A 24,587-nucleotide genomic window follows, 5' to 3' on the forward strand; every position below is an offset into this window, starting at 1 on the left:
CTCGCCTAACGGCACAACCTTTTAGCGTGAATAGAGGGCTGTACATCAGAGACTATTTTTTTATAGTAGCTTCACACCAAACTTCACTTGGCCCAACTAGCTTAAATCAGGGCAAGTGCACCTCTTTTACTTTTGGGCTAGAAAGTTAATGGGGCAGCTTTTAAAATTAAAATTAAATTATGGGTTTTTATGCAACCATGATCTGATTATGAGGCATGCCATAGTGGGGGCTATGGATTAATTTTGGCCACTTTGGGTTCTGTAACGTGCACCCAAATATAAGTACACAAGCATGTCAGGCTGCATTTTGGCCATTTAGAGATTGTGACTTGCATTGTCCACCACTTCTAAAAAAAAAATTCTTTTATTCAGACAGCAGTGCCTTGGCCAGATGCTGGGTTCCCTTTTCTGCCCTGCAGTGACCAAAAGCCCACCTTTCGCTGAATGCCTGTAGGCAGTCGTATAGGGAAAGGGATCCGGATGGCCGAGCAGTGCCGCTGGTTGCCGGCCGAGGCCACGTGTCTGAACGGGGAGGCCCATCATCATCCAGGCAGCGCAGGGCCAGGCAGTCACCTGGCTGTAGTGACACCCAGCCCACTCGGGCCACCTCGCAGCCGCCACACCGACCAGGCAGGCAGCGCGAACACCTCTGACCCCAGGCATCCACCAATGACAGCGTGAAGCAAGCCTCTGCACATGGCATACACATTCAACAACTGAAACAGGTAACGTACAATACATGCTCAACAATTTCGCAACATTGTCATCTCATTTTGTTGTACCAAAAGATGTCTTGCAGTTGACTCTTGATTAGCCGCGCTTATGGTGCTCAAATCACAATGCAATATCGGTTGCATTGACTAGTGCACGGCGCAGTGCTTTCCACTTGCCTGAGAAGGAGCAATGACATGATACGGTAAAAGCTGGTTAATTCACACCTGGCTAATTCCAATTTTCGGTTCATTCAAACTTAGTGGCACAGTCTGGCCAAGCTCCATAGAACTCCATGTAAAAAAAGCTTGTTAATTTGCATATAAATTGCATTCGGCACAGATCATTCGAACAGCGCACCGCCGTGGCCACCTCCCAGCTCGCTCTAATGGATACTATTCCAGCTCAACATTGTCATCATCACCACCGTCAATGATCCACACCTGAGCGACAGCTCCTTCAGATCTCAGAGGCTATGCTTTTGTCGCCTGCATGCACCAAAAGAGATTGAAGGAGAAGGAATCGCATCATGGCTGGTATGTTCTCAAGTTTATTTTTGCGAATGGCAGTTATCGACAGTAGAGCATGTGGCCAATGTGGGTAGTTTTGTAACTCTCCAGTTGCAAAGGTAAGCCAGCGAGAGAAGCTGTGCCATTTTAGAGCGCAGTTCCTTCCCAGCCTCAGTGTGGGCGAAACTGGCAGAACAAACTAGCAGAGAGTGAAAGACGGCAAAAGCAAGAAGAGCGCGAGGAGGAAAGTGGAGGAGGAGCGTGTAGCGGAAGCATGAAGAGGAAAGCGGAGGAGGAGAGTATGGCGAAAGGGTGACGAGCAAAGCGAAGCACCGCTGGAGACATGCTCCACGGCGGCGATCCACTGCGAGATTGCGCCATAGTAGCGTGCACCGTCACCCGGCCACCAAGGACGTCCTTACTAAGGCATGTGGCGAGCGTGTCCACTAATACCATATATGGAAACAAAGAGTTGGCGTGGGACTGACTGCACATGCACTACTTCGTTCGCACTGCCGCCGCTAAAGAATACTCTCTGCGCAAGCCATGCATTCCTGCGTTCACACTTTCTTTCTAAAGAATGAGTGATGTAACCGGTGGAATTCAAAACGCCCAAAGAGCTGTGCATAAATTTTGCGTCAGAGAGTATCGTAATGGTCCGTGAATTTATTCTTTCTTACAGTTTTTGTTGCTTCAGTACCTCGTTTGTGCTGCAAGATGTTTCTGTTGCGGCAACCAGGCCTACACTGTTTGCATGTTGCCATGTCTTTGTCCCATGGCAATGCCATGCCGAAACCCCAAAGAGGATGGAAATTTGATGGGACGTATGAAATCACGAAGAAGCACGAGATACCAAAAAGCGCACTGCCGATGTATATTTGCTGCGAGAGAGTGGTTGACGACACTCATGAGGCTGAAGACTTCACGAATGACCAAATGAGGCTTTGTTCTGCAAAGCATCTAGACTTGGATACTGTGCACAAGTGTTGACAGCTGCACCGTGACCCGTGGCGTCATCACCCAAGCGTTGACCATGCAGTGAAAGATAAAAATGACATATATGAGGAAAAGAAACCACCAGTGCAGATTTTCTTATCACAGGTAATGAAACAACTAAATTGCACATGGCTGTTCTTGTTTGGAAGAAGACGAGGAAGATGTTTTCCAAGATATTCGAGTTCTTGAAGACAAGTTTACAGCGATTGCTTGATCCCGGATTACTTTTGTAAAAAATAAATTGGTTTGGTCCCAGCAAAACCCTGATAGAAATAATGTATTAAAAACCTTGATTATATGATTCAATTTTACTCCAACCCTGCCTTGTACGACGCCTCTCTGGCGCTATCTGAGCAAAAAAAACCTAAGCGAACAGGCTGGCACATGAGCACAATGCAGTCGGTTGATAGCGAGTTCCATTTACGTAACATTCGAATAACATCAAAATTCGGAATTTGAAAACAAATATTCTAAATTCCACAGTATTTAGCATTACTTTGGCAACCTGTATGTCTATGTCTCAATCTAATTCATACACAAATCGAACGAAGTCAAAACTTGTCTCTGGTTGGGATTGGCACCATTTTTGCTGTACTTGTGTTACGGGTTATGGTACTGGTAGCACCCCGTGGTCTTTCACACTTTAACTCCACTTATTCGTGAAGTTATGGCGACGTAGCCCATTCAATATGGTGCCCGCTTCGAGAAACAAGTAATTTTGATGGCCGATAAAGAGGGAAGCTCTGCCATGGCTCAGCGGCTCGACGTCAACAATTCGTAGATGGCAGGATGAGCAGGAGACCCTTCTTAAATGCAAGGCCGGTCGGTAGGGCTCTATGGACTTCATAGTGACCTGGTACCATCCCAGAATGAAAGGTGCGGCTTCTTGAGAAGTACTCAATCTCAAACAGGCTCAAAGGTGACCTGATCTCGTGCAATCACTTACGGAGATAGTTACACTTTCACGAGACTCTGCTCGTCCCAGTACCAAAGACCTTGAAATGTACAGCTGATAGTGCTCTTGGTACTGATAACGAGCTTGCTAGAGCGGCAAGAACACTAATGGGCGACACTTTCAGTGCTGATATGCAAACTTTCACGAAAGTGAAACTATATCTCCGAAAGGGATCACACAAGATTACCACCCAAGGAAAGCTGTCTCCACCTCAGACAACGACGGTAAGTGAAGAGAACTTGTTTCCGAATTGTCCATTCATTCCCACTTATGTGGCCATTCCGACTTATGCAGGCGTGTTGTACAGCGTTAGCGAGATTTGGCGGTTTGTCACGCGACAATGTCTGTGACTTGCTGGCAGATGTTGCAGCTCTCAAGAGGAAGCTGATACGTTGCGGATGGGCAAATGTCCAGAAAAAGATCACCATTTTTTCTTAAAAATAAGAATAAAGATTCACTCACACCTCCTCCAATTAAATGTGTGGTATTCATTTTTTTAAATTATAATTTAATTCATGTTCCTTGGAGCGGTGCAGATTCATGCCACAGGCTTATTCAGGCGATTTGTACCAGTTTTTCAGGCAAGAGTGAGCATCACAGCCTATATTCTTTTTCACTTATACGGCGCCCAGATTATACGCCGGTTTTGCATGGTCCCCTCAAAATTGTATAATCGGGGTTCCACTGCGATTCGAATTCGGTGAGCATCCCTATAAAATTCAAATGAATGAGCTTTTACTGTAGTAAGCTAAAACCAGGACCTCAGAGATTAAAGCACACTCTGCTGCAGCCACAGAGTTTCCTACTGAAGTTACTAAATGGCAATCTGGCACTGTTGTTCAGCTAGCATGGGGATGATGGTTAGTATACATGTAGTCATCTAAAATATTGTGCTAGTGTCTTCACCCTTGCTATGAACACATAAAGCACCACAGAATAGCAATGGCATGGCTACTGAGCAGAAGCAAGCAAACTGAATTCTGATCTCAAGAGTCAAATTAATGCTATGATATGCAGATTAACAGGATGTCAATCCAAATTCGATACATCCTATTGTTCTTGCTGCACCTCAACAGATGTGGCAGCACAAGAGACACAAACAAGCGACAAGATGATGCAAGCAACATTTCACAACACAGCGTAGACAGCTTCTAAAGAGAGTAGCTGGAGTTGTGAATATCCACACTATAAGCAAAAAGCATTTTTCAAAGGCTGCACATTTGCAAAACATGTAAACCAAGCAACCACGCATAACTGATAATTGAAGGGCTGTTTGCATACATTTAAATTCACAAACGCTGAAAGGCCAATGTCCAAGGACCCGCAGTCTTCACATAAAGCAGACTACACAACATAAAAAAAAAGTTCACAGGCCTGCGCGGCACACACAGCACAGTCACAGCGTAAGCTGGAGGAGTGGCTCCATTTTCGGCAGCACGCACTAGAGGGTCTTCGCAGCGAAGTCGCTGTGTCGTTATCACGAGAACGGGCTGAAATGTCCGCCCAGTGTCAACGGTGAGCTAAGGTTTGTGCTGTTCTCTGCGCAGTGGTTTGCTGAGCGCGATGTTACCTGTTTGCAGCTGCACACGGTTCACCTCTTCAGCAGCAGTTCGTACTTTGCGAGGAGGTGCCATAATGTGTGCCAAAGAGCAAACATGGTTACCGAGACTACAGAGCACACTTGTTACATCCCTTGACATGTGGGACAATATGATGCAACTGCTTCATGTTGTGACACCTGGTGGAATACACTGAAACTTAAATGCAAAGTTTATACATTTCAACGCAACGCGAAGCACGTCTGACACCTCGTCACAAGTGGTACGATAAAATGCTGCTCTGCTGCTGCTGCTAATCATGAAGATGATTTATTGGCTTGCCCTATGAACTGAGGCATTCACATATCACCTAGCCTGCTTGATTTAATCAGTTATGCTACACATGCTTTTCAGCGGAACATTGTTGTGTACATCTCCTTAATCTTCTTTTTCTTCCTCAAAACTTCTCTACCTACCTTGCAATGTTACCTATGCAACCGCTACATACCGTACCACCTGATGTAACAATATGCAACTGCAATGCAAAGTGTGCACATACCAACGCTACGCGGCGTGCAGCTCGCATTGCACGACTCCTCGCACACTAGGACATGTGTATAAAACATGTTTCCGAAGCCGCTAGCAAGTGCTGGCATGGTGCAGTAGCAGAGTAGCTGACTCCCACCCAGAGGGCCCGGGTTAGATCCTGAGGGGGAACTGGATAATTTTTTTCTCATTCCTGGCTTAGCTGCATCGAACACCAGTGGCGGTGGACAACATCGCCAACTGAAACAGCGATTGGAACGAGCCTATAACAGCTCACGCTCTAAAAAAAATTACACTATACGTTATGAGATCGAGCTTTAGCTGGCAGCACTGTCACTGCAGTATTGTGCCAGTCTGCACGGAAATGTACACACTGCGAGCAATCTGACCTGCTTGTCAGCAAATGAAACCCGTTGACTGCAGTTAACTGATACAGTTGACTCTCGTTACGACACACCTTCAAAATCCAACAATAAACTTCCGTTTTATCCGAAGTCTGTAATATCCAAAACGCCTCACTTCCGAAACTTCCGTCACAATGTTTAACAACTTTATTGTAAAGAATGAGTGACAAATTTCCAAAGTAAAAAACAAGCATAAAAAGACTGTTTCACCCGAAAGGGGAAGGATCTATTGCAATAGCAAATTAAGAAAGATAAGTGCAGTGGCAGCAGTGTGTACGTACGCGCACTACCACGTGTAGGTCATCCTCCGGCTTGGAGCACGGCGGCCGCGAGGAGAAGGGAAAATGGCCTTCAGTTTGAAATTTCAGACCTTTTCGCGACACACACCGATGTAATACTTTGCAAACACGATCGTTATTGCGCATTGCATGCTCTTCGCTTGACAGCTCAAAATGGCCAGGCCCAGTGAGGAGCCCCTTAAAGGGACACTAAAGGCAAATACTAAGTCGACGTAGACTGTTTATATACCATTCCAGAAACCCCACAACACTTGTTTCATGCCAAGAAAAGATATAGTTTATGAGAGAATTGCATCTGAAGGGTCCGAATGCCTTTTTTGAAATTCAAATCTCCCACCACCGAACTGGGCAAGTGGTAACATGGCACAGGTCATCACCACCCTTTCCTGCTGTCACTGAGTAAAACCCCGGCCGACAGATGGTGGTACCGAGCCAAGACAGAGTGGTGGATTCGCCGCTGCAACTGCATTTTTGGTCAAGTGGCGTAGACTGTTCGGGCATCCCGCAACATCATAAGGAAGTTGAATACTCTGCTACTTGCAGTTTTTGAGATTTTCACGAGCCACCAAAGCCAGCACAGCACTACGCGATAACGAAACTACTGAAATGCGAAAGCGTGGGCGGCGCGGAGTCGGGCAAAAATGAAACCTTTCGACCGCCTGCGTCATTGTCAAGGGCAATTTCAATGAGTTCTTTTTTCTAAAGAATGAGACAGCACTGCACAAGTAGCATTTTATTATGTTTTATAGTATTATACAAGGATGATTTTGCAATGGATGGTTGAGTACTAGTGACAGAATTTAACCAAGGAGTGCTTTGGTCATTGGGCAAGTGCTTGAATGTCCCGAGAAAGTTTCTAACCATGCCCTGCATTTACCTCAATTTCTCAATTACTAAGGCTCCGTTCGTGATAATATTGGCGCCTTAGAGATTCTCGAGCACTAATCTATCACTTAAGCTAGACTTAATATTTGCCTTTAGTGTCCCTTTAATAAAGGAGGTAGAACAAACTAAGGCTGAAATATGGTCTGTTATATCCGAAAGTCTGTTCTATGTGGGTCCGTTGTAACAAGCATAGACTGTAACATATTACTAAGGGTGGGATAATATTTAAAGTTTCAAATGCGAATCGAATAATACGCACAGCTATTGATATTCGTATTTCGAAAAGAACTACCACGTATACAGTTAAATCTCGATATAACAAAGTAGGTAACATTGGCAATTTGCATCGCTATAATGAAATTTCGTTGTACTGATATTTGACCTTTTATGCATATAAGTATGGTCATCAATTGATTTTTCAAGTAATAAAAAAAAGCAAATTTGATTGAGAAAACAACTCATTTTGATTAATTTGGGAGTCGGCCACAAATGATGTGGTTTCATGCCATGTCGCCGATATCTTCAGATCGGTGGTACAGTAAAAGCTTGTTAATTCGACCCTCGTTATTTCGGAAAATTGGATAAGTCGGACTCGTCCTGTGGTCCCACCAGGCATATGTATTATTTAATGCAATGAAACTATCATTAATTCGGACATATTTGGCCGCAAGTCAGTTAATTCGGAGAACATTCAGAGCTCGGCGAGCGCCGAGTGAATGTGCGACACAAAAGACCAAAATGGCGTTAGCATCCACCGAAACAAAGTGGCGGAGTTCGCAACACCATAGTCATCAGCAAAAATCGTACGTGAATGACAGCAATGACAGAACAGTTCAAGCCTATTTGCACCTTTAAAGCCTTTATTCTTCGTTTACCGCCACACATAGCACCATGTTGGCCACTTGCCTTCATCACTGCGTAGTCGCCATCAGTGATCGCATCGATAGCGGCCACGATTTCGTACACAGTTGCAGTGAATGATGGTTTAATTTTGACTCGGTGTGTGCATCGGCAGCATGCCTTCAGAACCGCAAGGTCGCAGTCCATGATCGCCTCAACGGCAGCCGTGGTTTTGTCCGCAGCGGTTGCGACAAAGAGTAGTTTCCTTTTTACTCAATGCAAAGCTGTTGAGGATGAAATCAACATCGCAATGGGTGGCAACCTGGCAAAAAATAATGGGGATGTGTGCGCGGTAGTGAAAAGTGTGTCTCAGATTAAGATGTGCGCCGCGGCCGCACTGTGAAGGAAATCTCGAGGCCTCCGCCGCTCGCCACCAGTTCTCCTCATCAGTCACGAGATGACGAGAACTGCAACTTCCACACTGCTTTCAAGCAAAATCAAAACAGAATTTGACGATTCATTCAACAAATAAAAGTGTGTTGACGTAGTAAGTATTTTTTTGTTTTCTTGATACCATCGATAATTCGACATTCAGTTTATTCAGACATCTTTTAGGGTCCTGTGAAATCCGAATTAATGAGGTTTTACTGCACAAATTAAGCAAAGCCAGCCACACTTTCATGTGCACTCCGCCTCCATGGCGGATAGCACCGCCCGGGGACAATGCTATCATGAAAAGCGCCGGCAGTAGGGAGCGAATGCTTCATCTGCCTCTCGCTCCAATGGGCACCGAAACTGGAGATTACATAACCTTCAACACTAAATGCGCTGGAAGACAGCTTACATGATGCCACACCATCTATGCATGTCCACTCCTTGCACATGCGCCAGATCCCCTCTAAAACAGGGTGCACAGCTGCGTATGCGCCTAGCCACGATTACAGCCATGCGCAGCCATTGCCGAGACGCATGCCAGTACTCGTGACGCGCGACAAATTACACCCCCGCCTCGCATGTGCTTGATCACATTATCACGAGCGAGCTCCCCTCCCCTTCTTTCCCTTTGCTCGCGTGGGAAGGCAGCCCTAGTGAAGCCACCATCTTTCTTTTTCACCCTTGCACATTTTCACTCGCACCTAAAGCACAAAGTGTGCAGTCCGCGATATGACCTTATTGCACTTGGACCATAAAGAAAGAAATTCAAGAAGAGGGGACACAACGAAAACTGGCAACAGGAAGCACGTCACGCCCAGTGTTCGCCCCATCAGTTGGCTGATGCGAGCATCAGAAAAAAGGATGTGAAATGAACCTACAGACATTTAATTTCTTCTTTCATTCTTTCCCACTAAAACTAAAAAGCTTTGCATATAAATGAATTTTTACTTTGTGACTTATTTTTTTGGCGTCACCTAGCAACAAGCTAATGGCAAGCCATACACGCCAAATGCATGCATCATGTGCCAGACATGCCACCGAAGCCAGTGAGGCCGGTTGCACATATGAAAAGTTTGCCTGTTCGGCGGCCCGCCTCTCTTACATGTAGCATGTTAGTTGGGCTCCCAGTATATTCTTGTGTTCCTTTTGCACTTCGACATGGCACCACTGCAGTACTGGACTATGGCCAGGTAAGAAATTTTGTTTGACAGTCTGCGACACATTTAAAGCAATTTAGGCTTTTACGGCACGGAACCGAGACTTGTGACGCAGTTAGCGAAGAACAGCTCGGCCGTCCTGACGTAGTTAACTTGAGTTAATGACTCGTACTGGGAGATGTTTGCGATGCTTTCTATGAGCCCAACATTACTGTGACTTATTTCAGTAGCTTTTGGGCACGCTCGCCGCACGCAGCTTTGTGACGCAGTTAGTGGCAACCAGCTCAGCCGTCCTGGCGTATTTAATTTGAGTTAATGACTCGTACTGGGAGATGTTTGCGACGCCTCATTTGAGTCCCACATTATTGCAACTAATTTCAGTAGTCTTTGAGCGCTCGCTGCGCCCGGCGTCGTGACACAGTTAGCAAAAAGCAGCTAGGCCGTGTGCCGCAGTTAGTTCCGCGTGTGCAGAGCCTTACTGGGACAAGTTTTGTGATGTTTTCTCAGACCCCGAACATTATTGTAATTAATTTCACTACTTTTTGGGATACTTTCGAGGAAGACTCACTGCGCTTGGCGTTGTGATGCAGTCAGCGAAAAGTAGCTTGGCCATGGTGACAGTTAGTTTGGCATGTTCATTCAACCTTAGTGAGACAAGTTTGTGATGCTTTCTATGGCCCCGCAACATATGCCTTCTGTAGGTACTCACGCTTGTCAAAAATGCCACGAGCGATTACCAAGAGCGATAACATAGGAGTGTGTTGCTTGCGCCGGCGTAACGTACAAAAGATAACGCCGGGGGACTCAAAAACCAAGAACTCAAAAATTCTGTCTTCTGAAAACGGGCCTTGCACCAAAGCATTTGTCTTGAGTGCGAGTAGAAGGCATTCTGCGAGCGTCTAACATGGTCTGGCTGGCAAGCCTGTGCTGTGGCCACTTCTGTGTATGTAGCATACTATCGCGTCGGCTGACGTCAAGTTGTTTTGGAAACAAGCAGTCACCCATGTATTCGTGTTCGTAAATGTGCAGGAAACAATGCCCGGGAATGAAAGAATGCCTGGAAATCGGATGTTTTCATATGTTATGTATGGTATTGTTTGAGATGAGTCGGGTATTTTTGATGGTTTGTATGTAAAACCGAATTGCTTTTGTTTGCAATGCCGCCCATTCACCACTTTCGCACGTTTCCCCTCTACACGCAGTATTCCTATAAGGTCTAAATGCCAAAATGACACGTGCTTGTAATTTACTTTTTTCAGCTGATGCGGTCCGGCGAAGCTTCGTACGGGAATTACTGCTGCTTACCTGGTGCCGCAACATTGGATGAATGCACAAAAAGCCCAGAACGAGCATTCATATAGAGCGAAATAAACATTTCTTCATCCACAAGGTGTGTTGACATAATAGTTCTGCGAAACCCGCAAGGTGGAGAGAAGTAATTAATAAAGGGAAAATCAGCGGGTGGATGTCTGATTTCCCCTTTACAAGGTATCTTGCGTCTACTTTATGACATTGCACGTGGCACAGATTCGATGGCGGCTTGTAAAGATAGTTCACAATCTTTACAAGCCGCCATACCGTACCAAGACTGCGCACGGTTGAGCAGCAGATGCAAAAAGAAAAAAAAAAACGTGGTAGCTAGCGCAGCCGGCGGAGCGCGCGCCAGCTAGTGCTCAAACAAAACACATGCGCCCGGAATCGAAACCGGAAGAAGTTAATCTCATTCGCATGGCACACTACAGTCAATTCGGCCGCTGGACTCTATGGGAGTGTCTGCTCTTGTTGAAAGTCTTACTCTATGCTTGGACTTTATAGGGAACATGATGCAGCTCCACTTCGGTGGTTGCTCTTGTCGTGTCACATGCGATTTAAGAGGTGCGTTTGCAAGCAAGCACTTGTAATTCATTCATTTGACCATCTGCGTCTGCGGAAGTTTCTGTTTCTTGTCTCGGCATTCCTTTGCTGCGGAAGCGAAGTTTCATTATATTAAAATCGCACACAAACATACATCGTTATATTGAGGTTCTAAATACATGGTGTTCTATGAACAAGAGGTTATGAAAATTTAAATACTTCAGTACATCGAGATTTCGCTATACTCATGTAACGCGCACACCCGTGTAAAAGCTGCACCCAGAACTTTGTAAAAAAAGTCCCTAAATTACGCACCCTTGATTTTTGAGAAGGTTGACAGTGCTATCTGTTGTGTGGTGCAAGAATTAATATTAATATAATTATTATTAACTCGTTAATATCAAAGTACCTATACTTAAGAATGGAGATTACTGATCTCCGTTCTACCGATGATCAGTTGTTTGCTGTCTGACAGAGCATTTGCAAACAGTTGGCCATTGACTCAAATCGTAAAAACAAATATGAGTATAAAAGCGGTATTTATTTACCACTTATACTTGCATAGTACTGCCAAAATTAAAAAAGAAAAAAAATGTGGTTGCTTGGCAGTGCCCCTTCTCAGTATAAAATGTTTTGTGGCATTTATGTTCAGCCCGGTGTGTGCTTTGTTTATCCTGCCAGCCTGTGCATGAGGACACACTGTCAGGACATTAGCGGTGTGATGGAGCCGAATGGATCAGCCAACGCCGTGCATCACAAACCACCAGAAGTTACAAAGCGCAAGCAGATTTCCCTGAAGGACAAGCTTGATATCATCAAGCAAGCTGAGAAAGGCAAGAGTAGGTGGACGTTGCTGTGGCCTTCAGCTTATCGAAGCAAACCGTGAACAGTATCATGAGCGCAAATTAGGCAATCCTAGCAAAAAAGTTTCAATTTTCAATTTTTAATTGCTGCGTTCCTGACTCGCTTCCATACCTATCTCCAAAATTTGGTTACAAAATGCCGTATAGTTCTTCCATTATCGTGACCTAAAGATGCAATTTAATCCCATTAAATTGGGGACAAATCACGGACAATTTTCGCCGCGCATAACACGATAAATATGCGGTCTGCCAGCGCCATTTTGGTGTCATTTGAAAGCTAATGTTTCTGGCTTCCTTTATTCGTCAGTTGGCAACATTGCTGGCACTGCAGTCACGAAAAAAAGAACAGCAAAAGAAATTCGCCACACACACTACTATTGGCCACTTTGAGCATGTGACCAAGATGGCGAGTGATGATTGGCTCCAAGGGCCACGAGCACTCAAACAACAAAAATAGCTGCCATATTGTCTTAATCATGGGACTGCGACGCTGGATATGCTGGAGGTCGGACAAAGTTTCGTTCTGTGAATCGTTACGGGCGGAAACGTGGAAGATGCAATAAACTTCAGAAAGCGATTCTGTCGTCGCAGTCGGCACAGGATACCCAGCACCTCACCGCTGAAGTCGTGCCGCTGCCGAACATCGATGCCTCAACTGCTCTGCCAGGTCACGCATATCCACAAGCCGGTTACACTCGCGTAAGAATTAAACACAGTGTGTCGTAACTGAAGACGAAGTAGCTAAGATAAGAGCACATGACAAAAATTTGTTCAAACCATTTCAGGGGCCCTTTAAGTGTGGCTGCATCGGCACACTTTGTGGGCCTCTTTTGTCTCCGTCAGTTCCCACGCTGTAGCCTTCTACTATTGTATTTACTCGAATCCAGGCTGAGCCCGATTGCAAACTTGCGCCCGAATGTCCGAGGCGGAAAAAAAACCCAAGAAATTTAGCTCGAAGGAAGGCTGAACAAAAAAGGAAGGGCAGTGTTCACAAAATGAAAACAGCATTTATTTAATATGAACATGCCAACCTCTCCGTCATCACCACTGCTAGCCTCGTACGCTTGTAGACTTGCGCAAGCTCGTGTCTGCGCGCCCACACATGCGCAGGCAGAGCTGAATGGCTCGTACGTGTCGAAACGTGGCAAGATCTCGGTGAACAACTCCTCTGTGTTATCACGCTCTTATCTTTCTTATAACTGTCATCTCCTTATTGCGGCAAATGCAAAAAGCGTCTCCTGTCGTCCTCTCCAATGACAGACTTTTTTCTCATCGATGCTGAAGTCCCACCAGACTTGAACGTTAGACGATACCTCTGTGGCAAGCACAACTTTTCGACTGAAAGCGGTGCTGCAGTGGCATCGCTTCTTTGGTGCAATTACGATAATGCCGCACCGCACGCCAAAACGACACAGGTCAAAATGACGATGTCGCTCTTCTACTTTAGTTGGCTACTGGCACGGCTAGTAGCGGCTGCGATACTGACCTTTCTAGAGGGTGCTAGCTATGCACCACATTTATTATTTTCAATTACAAACTGGCCCATTATTTAGGATCCTTAAATCTAAGTTGACCCTAGAGTGGCATATGATTATTTGAAAAAGCCATCAGCTAGATTAGAATAAATACGGTATATTAATCCAACAAGGTCAAATCGTTTGTGATTTCGTGCTTAACACTGATTCTTTGTCTCTGATACTTAGCCTTCGTTTTTGATCTAGTCATTACACTCGTGATACCCAGTTATACAGAAATAAATATTCTTACTGCAAATACGTATATGCCTTTGTGTTTGATTATTTTATATTAGATTCAATATCCAATACAGTCGAACAGACTATATCGAACCCGTTAACATCGAGTTATTCTATTTCTGGACGATTTCTGGACAAGTTATAGTTACAATGAGCATATATAGCAAAAATTACGCTTACATTGAACAAAAATAGCAGCGACTCCCGATGTATAGAATGTCGAGTGGCGGAAAAGTGCCCCCAGAAGTTGGCTTTCCCTTGCTGTGGCGGAAGAACCCAGTGGCGCAGTATCATCCAACCGCTCTCCCTACAGTGATTGGGCTGCCTCGGACGAGCCGCCGACACTCCCCTGCGAAAAATTATCCTGGCCCGCACACAGCGCTTGCTCAGACAGCCAATCAGAGGCTTTTGTGCCCTCGTCGTGCAAAATGGCGAAAGTTCCAAGTTGTCTCGCTGCTTTTCTGGTTCATTGTCTGTGCGCCTTCTGGGCCTTCTCCCGCAGCAATGCCGTGATGAAGTGGCAGAATTCTCCTTTCGTCGTGAAGCTTGAAATCATAAATCGGGTCGACCGCGGTGAGAAGTCGGATGTCCCCGCAGCCTGAATGATTCCGAGGAGCATGCTCAGCATGATCTTGAAGAATATGGGGGAGATTAGGGCTAAAGCGGCCAAACTCGCGACCCGGTGCTCATAGTGCCCGGCCGGTACGCACGGCTCTGTATGAGTGGTTCATCCGAAATTGCTTCAGCCGTGCCGGCTTCCACGTGCTCGGTGATTACTGTAAATTCTGACAAATGCGAAGCAGCCGTTACCAGTGTTCCCGAAGTTTGGAGTGAGCTGTCAGAATTTCCAGAAGCTGTTGACGAATCAACGGTGGCAGGTTTGTGAGTGCAAATGATGGTGTCGCGATCACAGGAGAGCCCGAAAACGAAGACTGCATTGCCAACATCATATTGAGCACAAGTGAAAGAGGGCACAATGAGGAAAGCAACAACGGTCCTTTGCCCACATCCTCCGAAGTGTTGATGCACTCGCACTAGCCCGGTGCTTCTGTGCAAATGCGGAAGGTTGCGGCCTCAGCTGCTCCGACTCCTTAGACAATGAGGAGAAGTGCATGCGTGGTAGGCAGCGAAACTGCCCAAGCAGAAGAAAATACAGGACTATTCCATGCGAAACTAAGCTAGTTTCATCCCTAAAGTGATTTTATAAATGGTATGTGCTTTTATGACATCCAATTATTTAGCAGGCTTATATCGAATTATGCTCTATATCGAACTGATAGGCGTTCTTTTGCAAGTTTGATATAGCCGGGTATGACTGCACAGTTGAACCCACTTATTACTATATTCAAGAGCCACCTAAATTTCATTGTTATAACCAATAATTGTTTTAACTGAGTAGCATGAAAAAATCAAAATAGGGGGATAGAAGAGCTGTTGTGAGAAAACTATAATCGTGGGGAGGCCAAGCGCCCCTTCCCACCAGCTTCCTCCATCCGGCTGCTGATTGTATTCACTCGTTTGCATTCCAGGTGTTCTGATCAGGTGTAACAAGCCGTGGCTGCCGGCATTAAAGAATGGCACTGCTATAACAACTGCAAAGAGGGGTCACGGGTTCCAAGCGATATGCGAGCTCCGCCAAGGAATGACTTTGGTGGCTCCGAAAGGGGCCTTTTAGAAAATGTGAGAAGGTTGCTACGGCAGCCTGTCAGCTTGAGAAATCCAGAAGAAACACTGAGGTAAGATCGCCACAAGCATCTCACCATGTACTTCTCACTAGCTTGCATGAGAGAACCCCCCAGGGTGTCTACCAAATTGACATTTCCAAGTTCCCTGAGTGCCTTTGCAAAATTCCCGTAGTGATGCAGAACTATGTTTTTTGTCAAGACGAACTGAAACCATATCGCCCGATGCTGTCACTCTCTAGTAAGCATATGAAAAAAAAAACTTTTAAAAAGACAACTTAATCCAATTTCAATACTAAGGAGTAGTGTTTATGTTATTCAAAAAAAGAATAGAAGGGAGGGGTTAGTAAAATGCACAGCAAATAAAATGTCTTCGAAAAAAATTGCAAATCGAGTCGGACATTCTCAAATAAGAATAAAAAAGATGCATATAAAAGCAAATATTTTCGAACATGAGCTATTTCTATCAACTGATAGCAAGCTCAGTGGTATGAGGACCGAACTTTATCGCAACTGAGATTCTCTCTCAACAGCTCGTAAGTCAACCTCAACTGTCCTGACATACTCTCAGCCCGCGCACGATGCCTCAGTGTTGTGTTTCACTGTTTTAAAGAATTTATTTTGGTTTTGATGAGGGACACTTGCAACTCAGCATCAGCCAACACTTTGTTTTTTGAGCTCAAGCTCCTTCAAAATGGCGGCAGCACGCTTCCTTTCCCGTTCATTCCTCAATGTGTTGGTCCTTTTTGTTCTTGTACTCCTTCCGCCACTCGTTCACCCCACGGACCATTTGAAGCATCTTCTTGGTCAGTTGCACAGTCCATGTCCAAATTTTTGAACTCCTTAGGGTCCGCGAACGCGTCCGAAAAATTGGCCAATTGGAAAAAAATATGCATGTCATTTACTGTGCTTAAGGCTCAAACCACCACGGACACATTTGAAAACACTCTGAAGGCCTGTCAGTAAATGTATTAGGCATATCGGTGCTCGAATTACCGGGTGCACGCGTGTATAACTGAAGGGGTGGAGACATGAAAATTTTCATTCATGCATTCTTCAATTCAAGCGTTTCATATTGCTTCAGGAAGCACGATACACACCGCGGGATTCATATATACCCGATAAATAATTTAATAACAGCATTATTATACCGAGCGATTTCGGTTTTGGTTTTTGGGCTCCGGGTGATGCTATGACGTCATAGGAGAGGAAACGCAACACGGCTTGGTCACGTGGGTCACAAAAATAGTGACGTAAAACTATGCTGCGTCGTCTGCTCGCACATACGCATGCTCTGCCAGCAGAGGTAAACAACTGGCGATTCAAAGTGCATGTCACAATTGTTATAATTATTGCGAAGAGCGACAACAACGGTAAGAAAATATTGCTGCTTGTGAGAGTCGGTGATTCATTCCGAAGCGCCGTAACCTTTAGCTTTGAAATGAACCGGAAAAGGCCTAGCGACGATATCAGTGGCGCCGAACGATCAGCGGTGGCGAGGCTATCGTCGGTGCCAGAGTGACCACTCCTCGGTCGCTGATTGGCCACTTCGCCTTACGGCTGCCGCACATATGGGTCCCGGGCCTGTCCTCTCTACGGCAAGGAAATCTCGCCGTTCGCGACCAAAACCGCCGTCGCACGGGGGCCCGTGAACGGCAAACGGCGTGCGGCAAGTTTCCGTGCCGGTAACGTGGACGGGCCTTTACACATTGAGAAACGCCAAGCGAACGAGAGACCGCTCCGAGATACCGAACTATGCGACTGGCACGTGCTACATCAACTGCTCTCCGTGACAGCGCTGTGCCTGTCTCGGTTAGCCAGGGGACAGGGTTAGTTTGGTTACAGTGTTCTAGAAGCCTGTAGCATAGAGAAAGGATTTTTAGAATGACAGGAAGTTGAGCTAGTTGGTTAGGATTCATAATGCAAAGAAGGGGCAATTGCGTTCAGACACGGACACAAGAGGAGAGAAGTGGACAACACGAACGCCGCATATCCTGGTCCCTTTCGGAGTCGGCCGGCTAGTCGGCCGGCACTCAATGTGAAAGGACCGTCCACATTACTGGCACGGCAACTCACCGCACGCAGTTTGCCATTCGCGGGCCGCCGTGCGGCGTTGTCCACTTCTCTCCTCCTGTGCCCGTGTCTGCACGCCTTACCCCTTCTTGGCATTAAGAAAGGATTTCTATATGCCTGTAGCTCGGTCATAGTGGAGGCTATGCTCGGTCGCTCGGCTCAGCAGGCTCCCTAATCGGCATTTTATCACTACTCATCATACGTCACGTTTTTGTGCTAGTGTGCTATGACGTCAATATTTTCGTTCCTCCACTGTGACGTCTTAACTGCCACGCTAGCGATGGGTCTTGACTACGAGAAGGAGCTTTTAATGACTTTTTGTAGCTGAATTAAAATTATTTTGAAATCTTTGCAGCATCCAATACTTCGTTGTGGGTGTCCTCGCATACGGAAGCAGCCTACAACATACTTTTTATAGCCTCAAAATTTGGTGTCCCAACCCCTTTAAGGAATACATACTGTGTCCCGTGGCAATAGCCCCTTCCCACGCTTGTTATGCTTCACTGCAATACTTTTGTGTATGCTTCACCAAGTAACATATCTGTATGGAGGCAAAGCTGACTTTCAGAAACTGGTATTATGCATCGCACCGTGCTTTCCAGGCTTCTAAGCCAATCGCAAGGAACACAAAGGCGGAGTCCGTGCCATTGCTGACCATCAGCGAATTCTTTCAATAAAAAACACGGCACCCAACGGCAAAAAGCTTCATAGCGAACGTCGAAGCAGTTAGGCCAAGCGTTGCTGCAGTGGTGGCAACGGCTGCCAGCAGATCTGCGTGCGAGAGCGCCGATTTGAGGCGGCGAGGTAATCAAAATGGCAGCAGTGGTGGCGTTAATGCCGTTTCGGACCTGCGATCATGGCAAAACATCCGGAAAATCGGACGGAAGAAGACTTCTTGCATCCGAAATTTCAGACATTATGATACATTGACTCTATGGGGTACATGGTGGTGCCACGAATCCGTCCAAATTATTGGGAATCCGGAAAGTCGGTGGTTGACTGTACACTGGCAACTCCTCCAGCCGACGACAGGACATCAAAGACGATTCATTACGATTCTTGTCTGTTACTCAAGCCAGTAATACTGCGACTTTCGACCCTTTCAATAAAATTACAGCTAATTTTCCCTGATAGAGGCACAAATTCCCCGAGTTTTCCCTGAGTTTTTCCAGACTACTCAAAATCCCTGAGAATTCCCGGTTTTCCCGGTTGGTAGACACCCTACCCCCATGTATGCTTTACGCGAAGCTTGCCGACATCCTTCTCCAAGGCATCCAGGTGCTGGAGCGTAGTGCAGCGGAAAGTTCCTCGCGAAAATGAAGCACCTGAGGGACTGAATCATCTGCTGGGCCTCCTGTGAGCACAGCATTGAGGCAGCCTGCCCTACCGCATCATTGCTGCCACCGTCGCTATCCGATGCAAGCGCATTCACGACAATCGCCTCATCGGTTAGAAGCACTTAGTTTCCAAACTATATATGTGCTTTCTTTTCGCCGGCAACGTCATGCATTGCCGATGATCAGTGGGTGGATCAGCCATGTTCCATTTCGGTGGCGAGTGAAACAAGGTTGACAAAAAACGTGGCTAGGCACGATTTTGATAGAACCAATGAAGAGGAACGCAAGTGATTAAAACTGTTTACAGAACTGCGCTGAATGAGGATCCAGCGAGCAATCTTGGAGTAGCGCAATTGGCGCAGTCCATTCGTGTTCTGGAGGGTGGCACGGCACACAGCTATGCGAGCAGCCCCTTGGTTTTCGGAAGGGTTGAAGGGCGACGGGAGAGTCGTGGGGAGAAGGTTGGAATAATAATAATATTTGGGGTTTTACGTGCCAAAACCACTTTCTGATTATGAGGCACGCCGTAGTGGAGGACTCCGGAAATTTTGACCACCTGGGGTTCTTTAACGTGCACCTAAATCTAAGCGCACGGGTGTTTTCGCATTTCGCCCCCATCGAAATGCGGCCGCCGTGGCCGGGATTCGATCCCACGACCTCGTGCTCAGCAGCCCAACACCATAGCCACTAGAGAGAGAGAAGGTTGGAAAATGAATGTGCTGTGGCTGTTGGGGCACTGGGCCACCGTTCAATGGCTCTAATTTTTCATTTTCTTGTTTTCTTTTTAAGGATTTCACATTTCATTACCTTTTGGCGCGGACAGCCAGCATAGTAAGTGGGTTATTTTACCACTGAAAACATACAAAAGTTGACGGTGCAGCAGGTTCTCGTTATAACTGAATTACTGCTCAAACCTGTACCGTTACAAGTGGGTTCGACTGTGCTTACTATTCATATTAATAAAAATACTTATTCGCCCACCCCTATATCATGATCATCATCATCATCCTCATATTTTATGTCCACTGCAGGATGACGGCCTCTCCCTGCGATCTCCAATTACCCCTCTCCTGTGCCAACTAATTCCAACTAGAGCCCATGAATTCCCTAATTTCATCGCCCCACCTAGTCTTCTGCTGTCCTCTACTGTGCTTCACTCCTCTTGGTACCCATTCTGTAACCCTAATGGTCCAACGGTTATCCAACCTGCGCATTACATGACCTGCCCAGCTCCAGTTTTTTCTCTTGATGTCAATTAGAATATCGGCTTTACCCGTTTGCTCTCTGATCCACACCGCTGTCTGTCTGTCTTTTAAAGTTATGCCTAGCATTATTCGTTCCGTCGCTCTTTGCACGGTCCTGAACTTGTTCGTAAGCTTCTTTGTCAGTCTCCGAGTCTCTGCCCCATATGTCAGCACTCGTACATTGCACTGATTGTACACCTTCCTTTTCAATGATAGTGGTAAGCTTCCAGTCAGGAGCTGACAATGTCTGCCATATGCAATCCAACCCATTTTTATTCTTCTATGAATTTTTTTTCTCATGATCAGGGTTCCCTGTGATTAATTGACCTAGGTAAACCTACTCCTTCACAGATTCTACAGGCTGACTGGCGATCCTGAGCTCTTGTTCCCATGCCCAGCTATTCACGATTATCGGTCTTCTGCATAATAATCTTCAACCCCACTCTTACACTCTCTCTGTTAAGGTTCTCAATGATTTGTTATAACTAGTCTGCAGTGATGCTGAATAGAACAATGTCATCAGCAAACTGAAGGTTGCCGAGATATTTGCCGTCAATTCTTACTCCCAAGCCTTCCCAGTTTAACAGCTTGAATACTTTGTCCAAGCACGCAGTGAATAGCATTCGAGAGATTGTGTCTCCTTGTCTGACCGCTTTCTTTATACGTATCTTCTTACTTTTCTTGTGTATAATTAAGGTAGCTGTGGAATCTCTAGATATTTTCCCGAGATATTTACGTAAGCGCCCTGTACCGCTTGATTACGTAAGGCCTCGCTGACTGCAGGTATCTCTACTGAATCAAATGCCTTTTCGTAATCTATGAAAGCCATGTAGAGATGCTGATTGTACTCTGCGGATTTCTCGGTTACCTGATTAATGGCATGGATGTGATCCATTGTAGAGTACCCTTCCTGAAGCCAGCCTGATCCCTTGGTTGGCTAAAGTCCAGTGTTGCCCTTATTCTATTGCAAATTATCTTGGTGAATATTTTATATAATACTGGAAGTAAGCTAATGGGCCTATAATTTTTCAGTTCTTTAACGTCTCCCTTTTTTGGGTTAGTATAATGTTTGCATTCTTCCAGTTTTCTGGGACCCTTGCACTCGATACACACTTCGCATAGAGAGCCCCCAGTTTTCCAAGCATTATGTCTTCTCCATCTTTAATTAAATTGACTGTTATTCCATCTTTTCTTCCTGCTCTTCCTCGTTTCATGTCTTGTAAGGCCCTTCTGACCTCATCACTAGTTATAGGAGGAGTTTCTGTATCCAGTTCATTACTGTTTCAAATGGAGTTATCCTGAGTTCTCTGGGTACTGTACAGGGCAGTATAGAATTATTCCGCTGCCTTTATTATAACTTAGAGATTGCTGATGATATTACCCTGCTTATCTTTCAGTGCATACATCTTGGTTTGTCCAATGCGAAATTTCCTTCTCACTGATTTCAGGCTGCGTCTATTTTTCACAGCTTCCTCAGTCTTTCTTACGTGATAATTTTGAATATCCCTTATTTTTGGCTTGCTGATCAGTTTTGACAGTTCTGCGAAGTCTATCTTATCTCTTGAGTTGGACACTTTCATTCTTTGTCGCTTGTTTATTAGGTCCTTTGTTACTTGTGAGAGCTTGCCTACTGGCTGCTTTGTTGCCTTGCCTCCTACTTCAATTGCTGCCTCTGAAGCTAGCCTAGTTAGGGATTCATTCATTACCTCTGTGTCATCTTCATCTCTCTGTTCTGAGGCTGCATATTTGTTTGCAAGTACCAGCCTGAATGTCTGCTTGCACCTTTACTGCATCTAGATTGGCCTGTTTCTTCTTGACTAATTTTACTTTTTGTCTCTTCAAATTGAGGTGAATCCTAGTTCTCACTAACCTATGATCACTGCACTTTACCCTACCTAACACTTCTACATCCTGCACTATATATATTACCCTCTAATGCACATTTTTGCACATAACACAGAGTGCTCTCATAATGTGTGAAAGAAGCACCAACTGTCATTTAACAGGGGACTGGCACTCGGTCACAGTGTTTGTGTTTCAGCACTTTCTTAGCATTGTCTGTGGAAGCTAGTTCGGTTTCCATTCTGCCTATTAAATAAGCTGTCACTGTGAGAGACGGCGAGTGTTAGCAGGATCGCCATGCTGTTCTGCACATGGTTATTTTTATCACAGTGACATCATAACGCTTTGAACTCTGGTTCAAGTTATTACACGACTCCGGATAAATCAAACTTCGCTGGTCAGCATACACATGCCTGACCCTTACGGTGATCTCAGTAAACTAGAATTTCTTTTGAAAAATTCATATTAGACTCTAAGGGCAAAAGCAAAGCTGGACAGTGGCAGCTCCGCGGGCCAACACCGGGACCATTCACCACTCACCAGGTGGGAGGTGGGCAGCAGCAGCTGTGTACAGATGGCTAGCAGGACAGTGACAAGGCACTCGCACCAGAGTTGGTGCCCGCCAAGGCTGGCCACCCTCCTGGCTGAACACTAGGGGTACCGTCACCAGCCTGCAACACAGAGGTACCCACCAGGTTTGGACATTTAACAACAAGCAATTCGAACCAGAAACACCAGAAACATGTTCGACCGCATGTCACAATCGTAGCCATGTGAAAGAGTTTGTGCAAAATACAGTAGACTCGCTTTAAGACGAACTCGAAGGGACAATAAAATTTTGTTCATCATATCAGAAGAATAATTGGAAACACGACTAGGTGCATTCAAATATCTTACTTCAAAACAGTAAGTCAAGTAAGCTTACAATGGGGGGGGAAATGGCATAAAAAGCATTTATTTAGCTGAACTTAACAGAAAACTGTGATCAAGTGGTACTCTTCCTTGGTTTCATCCAGTCCATGACGGATATATTGCCCTTTTGTGCAAATCGGCGAGCATCCACAAATGATGTCATCTGACCTGACCTTTAAAATCCTTCTGTGGCTTCATGCTGCTGGAAAAAGTTCACTAGGGATTTAAAGCAGGCATCTGTCACGTCGTGAGTCACCGGCTAGACCTTTATGAGAATGTGAAAAAGACAAAAACACCAGTCGACGAAACGGAGAAGGGACCCGCAGGCAAGAAGCACATGAAGCGCGAAAAAAGAAGAAGAAATTAAGAAAAAGGAGACGCAGGCTGAGATGAGCTGGCATTGCTGATGTGGTTGAGAAGCAAGACAATGGCATCTTCAGCTGTGCTCTGGAGACGGCAGGCAGCAGCTTCGGGGATCACGGACCGGAGAGGGGACGTTAGGGAGTCGACCAGTGACAACTCCAGCTGCTGAGCCTCGACTGCGTCACTGTGGCTGTGTTCCACGACCACGGTCCAACCCCACGCTGCCATAACAAGCTGCTGTCCTGTGCCACGAAAACAATCCCCTGGCCACATCAGCGGCACAACAGCCGACTGGCCCAGACTGCGTCCTGTGCCACGCAGGTCTCTGCAGAAGACTACAACCTAATCGCTCTCGTCGGAGGTCGACGTCCACGCTGCGTCGGAACCACGCAAGCCAACGTCCTTTGCCATGCTGGGCCGGAGTACGACACGACTGGCGACAGTCAGAACGTTTGTTTGCTTGTGACGTCGTGTTGATTAGTTGAGAGGAGGAACAATATGCAGTTGAGCGCTTGTTTCTTTTTATCTGTATAGCTAGTTTTTGCAATGTCTCATGTGCGTATAGTGTTTATAGTGTGTCAGAGTGGTTTGCTGTTTGTTTTTTCTCGTTACATTCTTTTTAGATAAATGTTCTTTAACATATTTGAAATGTGTCTCTGTCTATTGCTGGAGCGTTGAAATTCGTGACAATTGGTGAGCTTGCAGAATTAATTTTTCCTGCCCCGTCACAAATTTTTTGTAATCTGGAAATGGACAGGGAAAAGACTCTAGCCTTAGTCAAAGAGTTGGATTTTTCAAAGGATGAAGCTCTGAGGTATATTGAGAAATAGAGAGAGATCCTCCAAAAAGAACGAGAGGCCAAACATGCAGAAGCGCGGGAATTGCATGCTAGGGAGAATGAATTTTAGAACTCAAACTGAGATTGGCACAAGCAACAGAGGGTCACCGCGATGATGAGTGTGGCATCAGTGTCCTCCGGCTCGCAGTCTCCAAAAGCCAACAAATCTGTCCACATAAGCTAATGGCACCATTCGATGAAAAGCATGACGACTTGGATGCATACTTGCACTGGTTCGAAAGGATAGCCCTCAGACAAGGCTGGGACCGGAGCAAATGGGCCACAGCCCTAAGTCTTTGCCTGGTAGGCGAGGCACTGAGTGCCTTTGGGAGGATGACCGCCTCAGACTCCCTAGACTATGACAACGTTAAGAAGGCACTACTACAAAGATTCTGACTTACAGCAGAAGATTTTCGCGAGCAGTTCTGAAACTGCAAGCCAGAAGAAGCAAAAACGGGAAAGCAATTTGCGTGCAGCCTGTCAAATTATTTTGACCGGTGGGTGGAAATGGACGATATTGCGAAGGCTTATGCAGGGGTTCGTGATTTCA

At 45.8% G+C, this 24,587-nt stretch overlaps 1 protein-coding gene across 8 annotated transcripts in view; it reads right to left on the reverse strand.

Moving 5' to 3' along the window:
• The window catches only part of LOC142573188 (ubiquitin carboxyl-terminal hydrolase 11-like), a 256,525-nt gene that overhangs the window by 68,193 nt on the left and 163,745 nt on the right, over positions 1-24,587 (reverse strand). For all 8 annotated transcript variants that reach the window (XM_075682766.1, XM_075682764.1, XM_075682768.1 and 5 more), the window contains 2 exons: positions 22,465-22,595; positions 435-690 (listed from right to left, as the gene is read on the reverse strand). In XM_075682766.1, coding sequence (XP_075538881.1) covers positions 435-690; positions 22,465-22,595 — 387 coding nt within the window. The remainder of the gene's footprint in view (positions 1-434; positions 691-22,464; positions 22,596-24,587) is intronic.

Source organism: Dermacentor variabilis, chromosome 2 (genome assembly GCF_050947875.1).
Source record: "Dermacentor variabilis isolate Ectoservices chromosome 2, ASM5094787v1, whole genome shotgun sequence".
Classification (NCBI taxonomy): Eukaryota; Metazoa; Arthropoda; class Arachnida; order Ixodida; family Ixodidae; genus Dermacentor; species Dermacentor variabilis.